The sequence below is a fragment of the Pelodiscus sinensis genome, chromosome 22, assembly GCF_049634645.1.
Source record: "Pelodiscus sinensis isolate JC-2024 chromosome 22, ASM4963464v1, whole genome shotgun sequence".
NCBI classification, from domain to species: Eukaryota; Metazoa; Chordata; order Testudines; family Trionychidae; genus Pelodiscus; species Pelodiscus sinensis.
In genome coordinates, this window is record NC_134732.1 from 13,962,613 (window position 1) to 13,975,574 (window position 12,962).

The following is a 12,962-nucleotide window of genomic DNA, read 5'->3' on the forward strand; positions in this document are numbered from 1 at the left end:
TCTCCCCCTCCTCCCTGGGGATGCCGCAGTGGGCATGGCAGCACCTCAGCCAGGGCCGGGTGGAGCTGCAAGAGGACCTGGGCGCGCTCTGCTCCTCAGCCAGCACGGTGCCAAAGGCGTGGGCCCAGCCGTCTTGCAGCACCGTTGGGGGCAGAGGTTGCTCCGGGCCCCCAGGGCTGAGCCCGGGGGAAGGGCAAACCCTGGGGCACATCCCCTCTCCCAGTGGCCGGTCCCCGCTTACCTTGCTCTTGCTGCTGGGGTGGCCCGTCTCTGCAGAGCCGCGCTGGAGGCCAGGCTGAGCCAGGCTGTCCGGCTTCGCCCCCTTTAAATAAGCAGCCGCGTTAATGACCCAGCTGTCCCCAGGGAGGCCGGCTCCGTGGGCTTTATTGCTGCACATTCCAGAGGCGGGGATCCCATTGGGAAGCCGGGTGGAGATGGAGAGCGGGGCCGCTGACTGATTGGGCCTGTCTGAGCCGCACAATGGGAGCCGCGAGCTGGCTCTGACGAGGGCCCTTCACGCTCCTTTCATTGCCCACCTCGTTGGGAGAGAGCAACGTGCGCCGCCTTGTTAACGCCAACGTGAGTCACCCCCAGCGGACACGGGCGGCCCGGCCAGCGGAGCCCCTGCCCCGCTCTCGGGGAGCAGAGCGTTACTCCTGGACTGCACCTGCCTGCGCCTGTCGCCAGCTCTCTGAAGGGGCTGCTTGCCCCTGGCCAGTGCACCAGTGGGACCTGAAAGTGCCTGCTCCTGGCAAGAGCGTTCCCCTCAACAGCTGCCCAGCTGGGACCCCCTGGAAAAGCCCCTGTGTCTGCTTGGACCGGAGGTGCCCTGATGGCAGATCAACTGCTGGGCCAAGGAGGGAGAGTTGTGGGTTGGGGCCTGTCCGCTCTGCAGCCCAGAGTGAGGCCGTCTCTCCAGGGCACATGGCACCTAAGCCACGACGGGGTTGCAGCTTGGGTTAAATCACTGCCAGGAATTGCACTGGCTGGGCTGGGCCCAGGGGTGAGGTACCATGTTCAGCCACGAGGCACCACGGGCTGGGCGAGCCGCTGTGCTCTGTGCTGGCTGATGCTGCCATGCAGAGGGCCCAGGCAGCGGGCGCACGGCAGGAGGGGCGCCACGGCCTTGCCACATGAAGATGATAAAGGCTCCTACCACTGCTGGTCTCTGGACAGCTTGGGGGCTCCCTGGCTGACATGCTCCTACCTTGCTGGCATGGAGGATGCTGCGGGGAGCGGGGGGAATGTCTCTCATGCAGGAGCCCTCCAGTCCACCCTTCCAGGTCTGTGTCTCACGGGCAAACTCGTTGACGTCCCTCCTGGCAGCTGGGCTGGGATTCACCCTTCCCAGCAGCCCAAGGAAAATAGTCCAAGTCCCTCCCTCCCCTCTCTCCTCCCCCATCCAGTGTCAGTGCAGGATTCCCCGCAGTAGCCCCACCCCAGCTGGGAAGGGCTGCAGGGGGAGATGCTGAGCGGCAGGGGCAGCCCTGGCCCCAAGTGGGCACGTCTCTGCTCACCTGACACGGCTGCTGTGCGCCTTGGGGGGTGGGGGGCGAGCTGGGGCTGGCAGATGCACATCCTGAACCTGACACTGGATGCGGGTGTTGGGTGGGGAGGGGAGGGGTGAAGAGGGACATGGACAATTTTCTGTGGGCTCCCTGGTCTCTTGGGCTATTTCCTGCTTTTCCCACCTGGCTCAGCCAAGCAAACCAAGGCTGGTTTATATATTTCTTTCCCCAAGTCTGTGGGGCAGGGTGGGAGTTACCAGCCACTCTTCTGGCAGCATCGTCTAGTGCACAGGTTCCCAAAGTGCGGGGGCGCGAGGTGACCCAGCTCCACCCCCCCATCAATCCCACCCCAACTTTTGCTGCTATTTTTGGAGAAGAGGGTGTGAAAGTTTCTCAAAAATCAAAAAGGGGGTGTGATGCCGAAAAGTTTGGAAACCTCTTGGACCAGGCACAAACGTGGGCCTGGAAGCCAGGAACCCCTGAGCTTTGTTCCCCCGTCTGCCACTGGCTCTTCGTGCCTCGGTTTCCCCTGCTGTAGCGCAGGGATGTTAACATTGACCAGTGCATCAGAGGGGCTTGTTTTGGTGATGGGTTGGAAATCCTCCCATGAGGGCTAAGCCTAAGGGTGGTATCGAATTCAGAGCCAGCCGCTTAGCTGCTACGTGACGCTGTATCGGCTTCAGCTGCGCTCAGCGGGAGGAGGGGCGCTCCCTCGACGTGAACCCTCCCCCTCTGAAGGACAGGGGCTTCGATAGTCACAAAAGCAAATGCGCTGGTGCAGCCACCTCTGTGAGGCTGCTCCTCTCCCCAAGCAGCCGGTGGGTCCCAGCAAGTTCAATGCCAGGGCCGTATGGGGGAAGGACTTCAGGCGTGCTAGCTAGGCGCAGGGCCCTGGGGGACACTGGTTGTGGGCAGCAGAAAGCTACCTCGGTGCAGCCCTTGCTGGGGCTGGCATGAAGGGGGCAGGTAGGCAGCAGCTGGTACTGTGAGCGCTGCTCGGCAAACCCATTTCTCCTTAACGCGAGCAGCGCTCCCTGCCGGCGGCTGCACTGAGCACAGGAGGCGCCGGCTCCCAAGGGTCCCGGGGGAATAGCCTAGGCCAGGCCCAGGGGCTCGATGGGAGGAGGATGGAGACCCAGACGCAGGACAGACGGCGTGACGAGTTCCTTTTATTAAGGAGTTTTAGAAAGTCCACACGTACAGCATTGGACACGGATCACACACGCGCTACACTGCATTGGACGGCTAAACACCACAACCGATCCACTAGCTCAGGCCTGACCGTCCATCACCGTGGCCCCTGCTCCGCCACAGCTCCCAGGGGCAAAGGGCTGGCCCGGCTGTGTGAAATCCAGCTCAGGAAACTGCTCTGCCCCCCTGCCCATGCTTTCAGCCCCTCGAAGAGCAGGCACAGATGTGGGACCTGCCTAGAAACCCCTCCTTGTCCTCTGGCTACCCGAAGCCAGCACCCTGCCCTATGGAAAACCCCTCCAAAGTCCATGGGTTGGAGAGAGGTGCTGTTAGCCGACAGCCATCCTACAGGTGTCTGCTAAAGGGGCTCCCAGCTAACCTGAGCCCTGTGCCAGCCAGCCCCTTGTTCAGCCCACCAGGCACTGCTCCAGATGAGCCAGGGGCCTGGGCCTTCCTACACTGCAGGTTTGGCAGCTACGTGGTCAGGGCCCACACCCTCAAGAAGCTTCTTGGAGGGACAGTGCCGAGCCGGCCATCTGTCTCCTTCCAGCACCCCGGGTCTGGTTGCATTTCTCCTGCCCTCCCAGCCCTCACCGCACTCCTGAGTCTCTCCCGGGGAGGTGTCATCGTAGGCAGGTTTAGTCTAATCCTGGGCTGCGGGTTGATATGTGCCCTCTTAGAGCTAATCCCTGGAAATCTGGGGGCCTCCGACTGTATTAAATACCGCTCATGCCATTCAAAACAAACTCATTAAGGAGTCCTGGGTGACACGGGGTCAGTTACGCAGTGTCCAGTCACTCTCTGTGCACACAACTTTCACTCTCCCTGCTTCCCCCCCCCCCCCCGAACACTGGCCCCAGGAGGACGTGCGGAAAGCCAAGCTATTTTCCTCCACTGAGCGAGGTCCTTCGAGTGCCACCACGTTACAAGCAGGTGGCTGGCTGGAGCTGAGTTCCCGTCCGTTCTGAAGGCAAATGCTATAAAAACGATGTACAGTTTGTCCAGGGGGAATGAAACCCCAACTGAGCAATGGTCACAGTGTTCTTCACCGGGACAAGCCCTTCGCTAATGGGGCTCCCCAGGAATAACTGGCCTCCCCCTCCAGCACCGAGTGTAGGGGGAGAGGGGAGTGTAGCTAACCCTTAGGTAGCTCGTTCAGGCCTTTCCTTGTCCGATAAAAGTCATCCTGGGGCCCGCACTGAAGTCACGGGGCTTAATTCATCTAACCCAGCCAGTGCGCAGCTCTGTGCAGCAAGTGCATCGCTAGGCTTGGCAGGATTAGCGGTTTGTATCTGTACATGTCAATTTCACGGTACCCACACAAACTGGGGAGGACATATTTCCATTGATGATCATTGACGTTTACAGATACACGACGTACGAAAAAACGCTGCCTGAGACGTTATTGGAGTAGAGGGCTCTGTCCCGTGTGGATTTAAGGGATGCTGTTGAGCGCTTGTGTTTTAATGGTTGTAACTTTTTTGAATGTCGTCTGTCATTCAAGAATTGGCTCATTCGCGCCCTCCTGCTCCACCTCATCTCCCGCAACTGTGAACATTTTAAATTGATCATGTAAATGAGAACATAATAAACGGTGAGATTAGAAATGAAGTTGAATTCCACCACACCTGTGTCCAGTGCTGAGTGGAAAGAAAAGGCTTAGTTCAGCAACAGACATGGACCCAGACAGGTTTCAGATGTTCAGCATGGAAACTTGGGACACCACGGGAGGGAAAACCACAATAATCCCCAACATATAATAATGCACCCTGCCCTCTCCACACCTCTCCAACACACACCACTCAAGACCTCACTGTGAAAAAAAAACCTTCCCCAAATACTCCCTGTTAGTTCACATACAAATTTAGAGTTGTTTTTTTTTATGTGGAGAACACTCAAGCTCTGCTTCATTAATGCTGCTTGTCTGGTGGGTAGGATCCTCTAGCGATAGGTGCTGGAACTGCCACACACACCCCAGCTTGACGTGGTTTCCACTATAAACAGGGTTTACAGTTTGGGCCGAGGGTTCTCAACACTCCCACTGCAAAAATTGTACCAGCCCCCCCCCCCCCAACAGCCCAAAACACAATCACTTTGCTTCAGCTCCTCCTCTGCACAAGGGGGTTGATTCCTCAGATTTCCCTACCCCCATTCCCCAGTTTTGTGAACTATGGTGCCATACAGCCCACCTTCACCCACACGGTCTCACCCCTCATTGGCCCTGGCACCCCTCCATGTAAATTCAAACCCCCCCCCCCCCCCGAATTTCAATTCCCGGGGAGGTTACTGCGTTTCACCCATTGGTTGGCTGGTCTAGACTGTGAGCTTGTCAGGACAGGGCCACTGTGTGTGCAGCACCTGGCACGGTGGGGCCTCAATCTACTGCAACAGACACGGCAAACTATAACTTAGTGCATTTCATTATCCTTTCAATTGCTCCTTTCCACCCGGTCCCCCCAGTCCCAGCACAAAGTGCTCGGAGCCTGTAGCCTTTGAATCGTGGTGGGCAACTCCACATGCGGCCCATTGGGGAGCTATGTGTGGCCCATGAGCCATTTTTGGTTCCTGGTGCTAGATTCTGCTGGTTTCAGTCCACATAGCTTTTTCCCTACGGCTGCGTCTAGACTGGCATGATTTTCCGGAAATGCTTTTAACGGAAAAGTTTTCCGTTAAAAGCATTTTCGGACCAGAGCGTCTAGATTGGCACAGACGCTTTTCTGCAGAAGCACTTTTTGCGGAAAAGCGTTCCGTGCCAATCTAGACGCGCTTTTCCGCAAAAAAAGCCCCGATCGCCATTTTCGCGATCGGGGCTTTTTTGCGGAAAACAAATCTGAGCTGTCTACACTGGCCCTTTTGCGCAAAAGGGACTTTTGCGCAAACAGGAGCAGCATAGTATTTCCGCAAGAAGCACTGATTTCTTACAGTAGAAAGTCAGTGCTTTTGCGGAAATTCAAGCGGCCAGTGTAGACAGCTGGCAAGTTTTTCTGGAAAAGCGGCTGATTTTCCAGAAAAACTGGCCAGTCTAGACACAGCCTACTAGTATGACTAACGTGGCAGGCCCGTAAAGCAAGGGCACAGGAAGGGCGGTGCGTCCTGATTGCACACAGCTTTGGTTGTGAGAGCTGGGTGCTCCCTCTGCATCCAATCCAAGTGCTGCTACAGTTCAATTGGCCCCGCCCTGTGAATTCTAGCGATGCAAGCGCAGGTAGAACTACCCCGTCCTGGGAGACCATCTTGGTTACAATCTTATGGCCCCCGGCTCTGAGGAAAGGCCTCTCATGCGGCCTGCTCGCTCGCTTAGGGTGCCCATCGCTGCTTTCAATCAGAGTAGTTTGCAGAGGGGGAGGAAGGGCTACGGGCAGTTTGTTCTCAAGGCCCATTTAAAAATGCAGCCCCTGGAGCTGTTCAAAGGCCAACAGCAGCGCCCCGCTCGCTCGTTTTGAAAGCTCTGCTCCATCCCAAGGCTGGGGGAGAAGCAGCCCCAGAGGAGGTAATGAAATGCCCTTCTGGCCTCAATTAAAGCAGGGATAAGAACTCTGATTTGGGTGCCTGCTTAACAGCCCTCGTTCCCCTGTAAATCAAGCTGTTGTCTTGCCTGTGGGAGTGTCCTACACAGATGCACCAACTGCCTTTAGGCCAGACTTACACCAGCGCCCACCCCTGGTTCTGTATAAATCCCTCAGATCGCTGGTCAGGTAACTGCTGGTCCGTGGCAGAAGAGCCGTAAGACGCGCGCAGCCAGGACATGGCAATGCCACTCAGCAAATGCAAAGGCGTGTGAAGCCGGAACAAAGCAGGAGCCTGGCATTCTTGTAAATGGTGCTGCCAAGGGCCACCAGCAGGGGGCGCTGGCGCCCCTGAGTTCCAGAGATGGCGTCTCCAGCCGGAGCTGGCGACCCCAACGAGACGGCCTTGAGCACTTCGTGTGGGTTTGGCCTGGAACAAAATCCAGTTGAGTTCCTAACCGAGACGCCCGTCTCTAGCTCAGGGCTGGCACTAAGGGCATGGGGGAGAGGGGGGTTTTCCTCATGCACCTTTTAACCCTTCCTACCGCCAGGTCCTAGGACAGGACACAGCCCCGTTGTCAGAGCAGATGGGGACGGAGCAGGCAGGGCGCTGCTCCACCGGCATCTCATTCAGGAGCAGCAGCGTCCCCCCTCTTTCCTTGTGAGCAGCTGGCAGCTACCTGCACCGCGGCTTCTGTCGACTGCTACCCGCCAAGCCCAGCCCTGCGTGCTGGGGCATTGGTCCCGGACAGACCTGGGCAAGGATTCGGAGGCTGAACAGCTTGGGCTGCGACGTGCCTCCTTGACAGAGAAGAGAGCGAACTGGCTGACACTTCCGCACGATGGCTCCTCTCGATCCTCCTTGCTCTTCCCTGTTCTCCGTGACGTCCAGAGGGGGAGGATTCCTGGAGTCCCTCCATCCCACGCTGCCTGGGCTGGTCAGTGTCGGGATTTGGGGGAATTTTAGCGAGATTTTCTTTCATGGGATCTGAAGAAATGAAAGGCTCGGCTCGCTGCAGGTGCACACGCCAGAGCAAGGTTCGTGTGGGCTGGAAGTGAAGGCCAGTGCCCCACCCGCTGCACCTAGAGGACAGGGGCTGGCGGAGAACCAGCTGTTTCCCTGCAGCCAGCCGCTGAAGGAGCTCGGGGCGGTCACAGCTACGGTAGGATTAAGGTCACGTTTCCACAAAGGTGGTCGAGGTTTGCCTCAGTCCGAGTGAGCGTGGCCAGCAAAACGCCCCCGTGAAATGCATCGCCTGGGAGCTGGCTACCTGCTTGGAGCCCTCCCACATGCAGTCACGAGCCTTGCCCCATGCAGGGGAGACAGGACACCGCCACCCCTCCCTTCAGAGGGCTCCAGCCAATGCTCTTGGGGTGTCTCAGCTCCAGGGCCGGGTGGTGCACAGGCCACATGCACCACGTGGGGTGTAGCAATAGAGCGAGCTCCGAAAGGCAGGGAGAGCTGGTGGACAAGGCTTGACTGTCTGGGGTCACCTCCAAGGCTGAATTGTCACCCCCCCCCCCAGGCCGGACAGCAGATGGAGGGAGGGTGTGAGAGTCGTTGGTGGCCATGGGAACGTCACAGGGCGAGAGGCAGCAGCAGCAGCAATCGGATTTGGGATGCTGCCGGGAAGTGGGATTGCTCACAAGCCCCTGCCCTGGACAGAGACACCCTCCTTCCTGCTGGAGACATGGATGCCCCATCACCATTGGAGCCAGACTGTGGCTGGGGGGGGAGGCGGTGAACTGCAGGTGGGTGGGAAGAATTGTGCAGGATCTGCACTGCCCCTTTTGCGCCCGTCTTGTGCCATCTGCTGAGCCCCACCCGGACATGCCGCCCTTACCGCTCGCTGGCTGTGCTAGGAGGCCAGCGAGGAGCTCAGCGTGGTGCAGGGAATAAACCCACAGAATAGTGTTTGCTACGGGGCCGGCTGAGTGCAGGGGCGGGAGGCTGGGCCTCTGGGTTCTGTCTCCAGCTCTCCCGTGACTCAGTCCCCATGGCTTTCCCTTCCTGGAGCCTGCTGCACCCCCTTGGCAAAGCCCCTTGGGGCGACAGGCCAGCCGCTCCCGCCTGGGCTGCGTGCTGCACAAGGGGGGGGGTGACTCCACGCCGGGGGGTGCGTGTCCTTGGAAGTGCTCAGGGCAAGGAGGCTGCAGCAACGACCTCTCCCGAGACATGCCCTTTGGGGCTGCCTTTGCCGCTGGGCCCCCTGTCCCGATGCTGACGGCGTGGCCCAGAACGGTGCATTATTGGGGGGGGCTTTTCAGCCTGGCTGCCCCCCGACTCACAGACAAGACAACACGGAGCTGTGGGGGAGGGGTCGGCGGAGTGGGCGGGGGAGGGGTCGGGCCCCTGGGCTAATTCTCATCTCTGACAGGCCGGGTCTTCATCTCGGTGAACTTGAGGGAGTACTGCCAGCCGGTCCAGGAGGACCACTCGACGCCGTCGGCGTAGGAGCTGTGGTGGCCCTTGAGGTACTGCCCGTTGAGGTTGGACGTGTGGCAGTTGCGGTACCACCAGGCCCCGTGGTAGAAGGCGGCGCAGTTGTTCTCTGAATGGTCGTTGTCCAGGTCTTTGGTGGTGAACTTCATGCCGTTGTGCTTCAGAAAGGAGTCTCCTGTGGGGCGAGGAGACAGCGCCCGTCAGCAAGGCCCCTGCCAGTCGCGGCTGGGCCCCGCTCGCTCCCTGGGCTCTGCTTTTCGGTCCCTTGCGTTTCCCAGATTCAGGTTCTCTTGCATGAGGGATACGGGAGCGGGCGCAGCTCAGGTCAGGCCTCGGCTCTATTCCAGCCGCCAGGCTAGGGGTGCCAGTGGTGCCGGGCTCAATCGCAGTTTGCACCAGCGCGGGGAGCGGCTCTGGTGCAAACAGCGGCGTGTCCCGGCTTTGCCTCTCCATGCCCCGGTCAGGCCAGGACGTGCGAGAAGGGAGCTGAGCAGACTCAGGAATAACAAGATGTGCAAGCTCCCCTTGCTGCTCCAGTGCTGCAAATGCACCTCAGGGCCAAGCAGCGGCTCCCGCCCATCCCCTTTCAGGCTCCCAAATGCTTTGCTGATGTGCCTCACATCTGACCCACTTCCCTCTCCTCGCCACCCCCATCCCAGCCTCCCTGTGGCTGGTATGACCTTGCCCTGCTCCCTGTGGCCATAAGGAATTAATGGCAATGTTCAGGGCTCCTCAAAAGCAACAGGTTGGGCTCTGCGCAGCGGCTGCGGGCAGCTCTGACAGCCCCATGGAAACGAGGCCTCCTCTCCCCTTCCCGCCCCGTTCTCCACAAGCAGTCGGCTCTGCGGGATGGGGACCGGGCAGCCGCCCTTCAGCAGCGCAGACCGACCTGCTGTTCCGGAGTAGCCGGCGATGGTGACTGGGTAGCCGTCCTCTTCCGGGTCCACGGAGAAGAGCCCCACGCTGAAGGTGCTGTAGTGGGCGAAGGCCGTGCCGTTGTCGAAGTCCTCCAGGTCGATGCGCAACTCGTAGCTGGCCTGCGTGGTCAAGGCGTGGATCCGCGCCAGCCCTGCAGGGGCAAAGCAGGAGAGTCAGGCAGAGGCACCTGAGGTAAGGAATGAGTCAGCAGATGGCAGGTCTCCACTGCAGCCATCGTCCTGCGTGGGGTGGCCAGACTTTGGGAGACCCCTCCTGAAAAGGAGTGTGCGGTACCATAGCAGATGGAGGGAGGGTGTGAGAGTCGTTGGTGGGAGGAGGACCTGGGGGGAGCACGGGAGCAAACACGGGGCGCTCCCAAACTGGCACCCTCTGTCCAGCTGAGTTCAGCCTGTCAGGTTAGCACTCAACCTCAGTGAAGCAATTCCCCCCACGCCTCCGGCAGGCGATGAGGGACGGGGCTTTTGCCGCATGTCCGCCCTGGCTTGGCCTGGGAGGAGCGCTCAGCACGGACCGCAGCGGGGGGCTGTGCCCAGGAGCTGGGGGATGCAACGGTGGCCTGACCGTGCCCTTTGGAGATTTTACTTCTGTGGGGGAGGCGTGTGGGGGGAGGCTCTTGAAAGACAAACTGCAGCTGCTGTTGGCAGGAGCTGGTCTTAAAAGATCAAACAATTGCAATCGTCTTGGGAACCGTAACCTCTTCCCGTCAGGCAGCGGCGACTGTCCCTCCCCGCCCCCGGCCTGGCTCTGAGCAGGCGCCTCCTTTCCACAGGTGCCGTGTCCCCCTCTGGCTTGTTGTCCCCCATCAGCCTGCTCCGCCTGCCCCTTCTCCCCCAGCAGCCCCGCCCCAGCCCTTCACCCGTCAGCTGTTATTACTCCCTCCCCCCACAGACGCAGACAAGCCCTGTTAAAGGCACGCCAGCCACGTCTGGGTGCCCGTGAGGCAGGGCCGGCCAGGAAGGGGCTGGGCTGATGGGCGGGTTGCTGAGCCGCTCTCCTCACCTTAGTGTGGGTTTCGGCATCCAGCCCCCCAAACGGAGAGCCAAGGGTCCCCAGAGACCTCAGCTGGGCTGTCTTCCTCCTGCGGCCCAGGGAGTGGGGCCCCGGTTTCCCATCCCTCCAGGCCCCTGCCCGCAGGTGGTGAGCTCCTGGGGGTCAGTCCATTGGATGGGGCTCTCGTAGGGCATGGCGGGAGGTGCTGCCAGCAGGGGTGGCTCTTCTTGTCTCTGCTGGGCCACAACCTCAAGGCCCCCAGGAGCCAGACTCTGCCCCACCCTGAGGTAATGCGGGGACTTTGGGAGTTACCCCAGGGATGGATTTGGCCCTGACGGTTTTCCGGCTGGATTTCTGTGTTGGAGCCTGGACTGCGTCCCAGACCCGGTCCTGCTAACAGGGACCCTGTAGCTCAAGAGGCCGGGGGCCTGTGCTTCTGAGTAGGAAGCTCTGGGTTTTGTCTGTTGAGCAGCTTGTGACAGCCCCACAGTATCTAGCAGCACCTCATGCGGCGTCCCCGTGTCTGCAGCTCCCTCTGCTCCCTGGCCTTCCTAGCTGCAGAAAGGGGAGTGGGCTCCTATTAGCCATAGCACACACCCCCTCCGTCCGGATTGGGCCCAGGACTCGGCTGTCCTTTCCCTCCCCCACTGCTCTCCGGCACTGTGCATCCCAGTGGGTCCAGCCTACATGTGCAACCCCCATTCTGCTCCCCAGCAGCTGGTGTGATACATCCAAGGACTTTTCTGTTCTTCTCCCCAGATTAAGTACCGGGCCCAAGAAAAGCAACGCCCCCCATGCCAAGGAGAATTGAAAAGGAGGAGCACTAGGCCGCTGTCTTTGCTAGCCCCTATGGGGAGAGTTGGAGCCGCATACCTAGCCAGTGCTCTCCCGTCAGCTTCCCAAATCCATCCCGGTAGGCTTCCCAGCCACGGAAAAAATTCACCGAGCCGTCCTCTCGCCGCTGGAAAACCTGGGGAAACAAAAGACACAGCCAGGGCTGGATTTAGGGGCAGGCGACCAGCTGACTGCCTAGGGCGCCCGGCCCGGGGAGGCTGTAAGGTACCCTAAAGCTCGACAAACAGAAGGGAGGGTGCTGAAGACGCTCCTTGCTTGGGGCGCCATTGGGTGATGGGCTGGTCCTCGGCCCATCAGCGGGAATGTGAGAGATCTGATCCTGCCTGCCCCGCTGCCAGCAATTCCCGTGAGGAGCCAGGCCTTCTGCTGCCTTCTCTCCTTTCCCTGGTGTGGGGCTTTGCAGAGCCCTCTCGCTCCAGGGGTGCTTTCTCAGACCCGGGTGCACCTCAAACCCTTTAAACTGGCTAATGGTACTGGAACCATGGTGCATAGGGGGAGGTCATTGTTGCCTGCTTCCCAGGGACCCCGGGCAATCCGCTCCGAGCAAAGGACTCACTTGATCTCTTGCCTGGAACTCCAGCTTTTATTGGCATCTGAAAACCCCAGGTGAACATCAGTGAAAACAGGTCCTGCAGCCTGTGCATTGCCACCCAGTGCCCATGACTGCATAGTCAGTGGCTAGGCAGTTGCCTGTGTCCCAGCAAACGCCACCAAGATCTGGTTCTCCTGTGCTAGATGCTGCGCGCACACGCACACACACTAAGAGACCGTCCCTGCCCTAAAAAACGTACACACAAAGCAGACGTGACAGTCCAAGATGGAGCAAAGGGAAAATGTTGTTCTCGTGTTACAGGTGTGGAACTGGGACACCAAGGCTGTGTCTACACTGGCACGATCTTGCACCAATGTGGCTGCTCTTGTGCAAAAACTTGCTGCCTGTCTACACTGGCCGTGTGTTCTTGTGCAAGTAAACTGACGTTCTACTGTATGAAATCAGGTCTTCTTGGTCAAGAACTATGATGCTCCCGCTCAGGAATAAGCCCTTTTGTGCAACTGTTCTTGCGCAAGAGGTCAGTGTAGACAGGCAACATGAATTTCTTGCGCAAGAAAGCCCTGTGCTTAAAATGGCCATCGGAGCTTTCTTGTGCAAGAGATCGTCTACACTGGCATGGATGCTCTTGTGCAAAGGCACATGCCAGTGTAGACACTCTCTTCTGGAAGCATTTTTGCGTGAGAACGAGCCAGTGTAGACATAACCCAAGAGCTCAAGAGAGTTGCCCAAGGTCATGCAGCAAGTCTGAGGTCCAGCCATGAATTGAAGGCCTGTCCCCTGAGTGCCAAGAGCCCTAGCCTATGCACTGGTCAGGTAAGTCCTTCAGAGCTGCTTTAATTTACTCCCCTACATGGAGCCAGAGTTAAGTATCCTGGAAAATCCAACTGTTAAGCAATTGTCCCCGACACAGAGTCTCTGTTCTGTGTTCGGTAGCTGCCTCGTGATCAGGGTGCAATTCCTGGAGCCTGATTAAAGTA

The 12,962-nt window shown here is 59.1% G+C and overlaps 1 protein-coding gene across 1 annotated transcript in view; it reads right to left on the bottom strand.

Annotated features, from left to right (window-relative positions):
- Positions 1 to 5,733: 5,733 nt before the first annotated feature.
- FIBCD1 (fibrinogen C domain containing 1) overlaps positions 5,734 to 12,962 on the bottom strand; it is a 44,629-nt gene continuing 37,400 nt past the window's right edge. The window contains exons 5-7 of the mRNA XM_025187390.2: positions 11,451 to 11,547; positions 9,538 to 9,717; positions 5,734 to 8,823 (exon numbers count right to left, since the gene is read on the bottom strand). Coding sequence (XP_025043175.2) covers positions 8,564 to 8,823; positions 9,538 to 9,717; positions 11,451 to 11,547 — 537 coding nt within the window. The 3' untranslated portion in view covers positions 5,734 to 8,563. The remainder of the gene's footprint in view (positions 8,824 to 9,537; positions 9,718 to 11,450; positions 11,548 to 12,962) is intronic.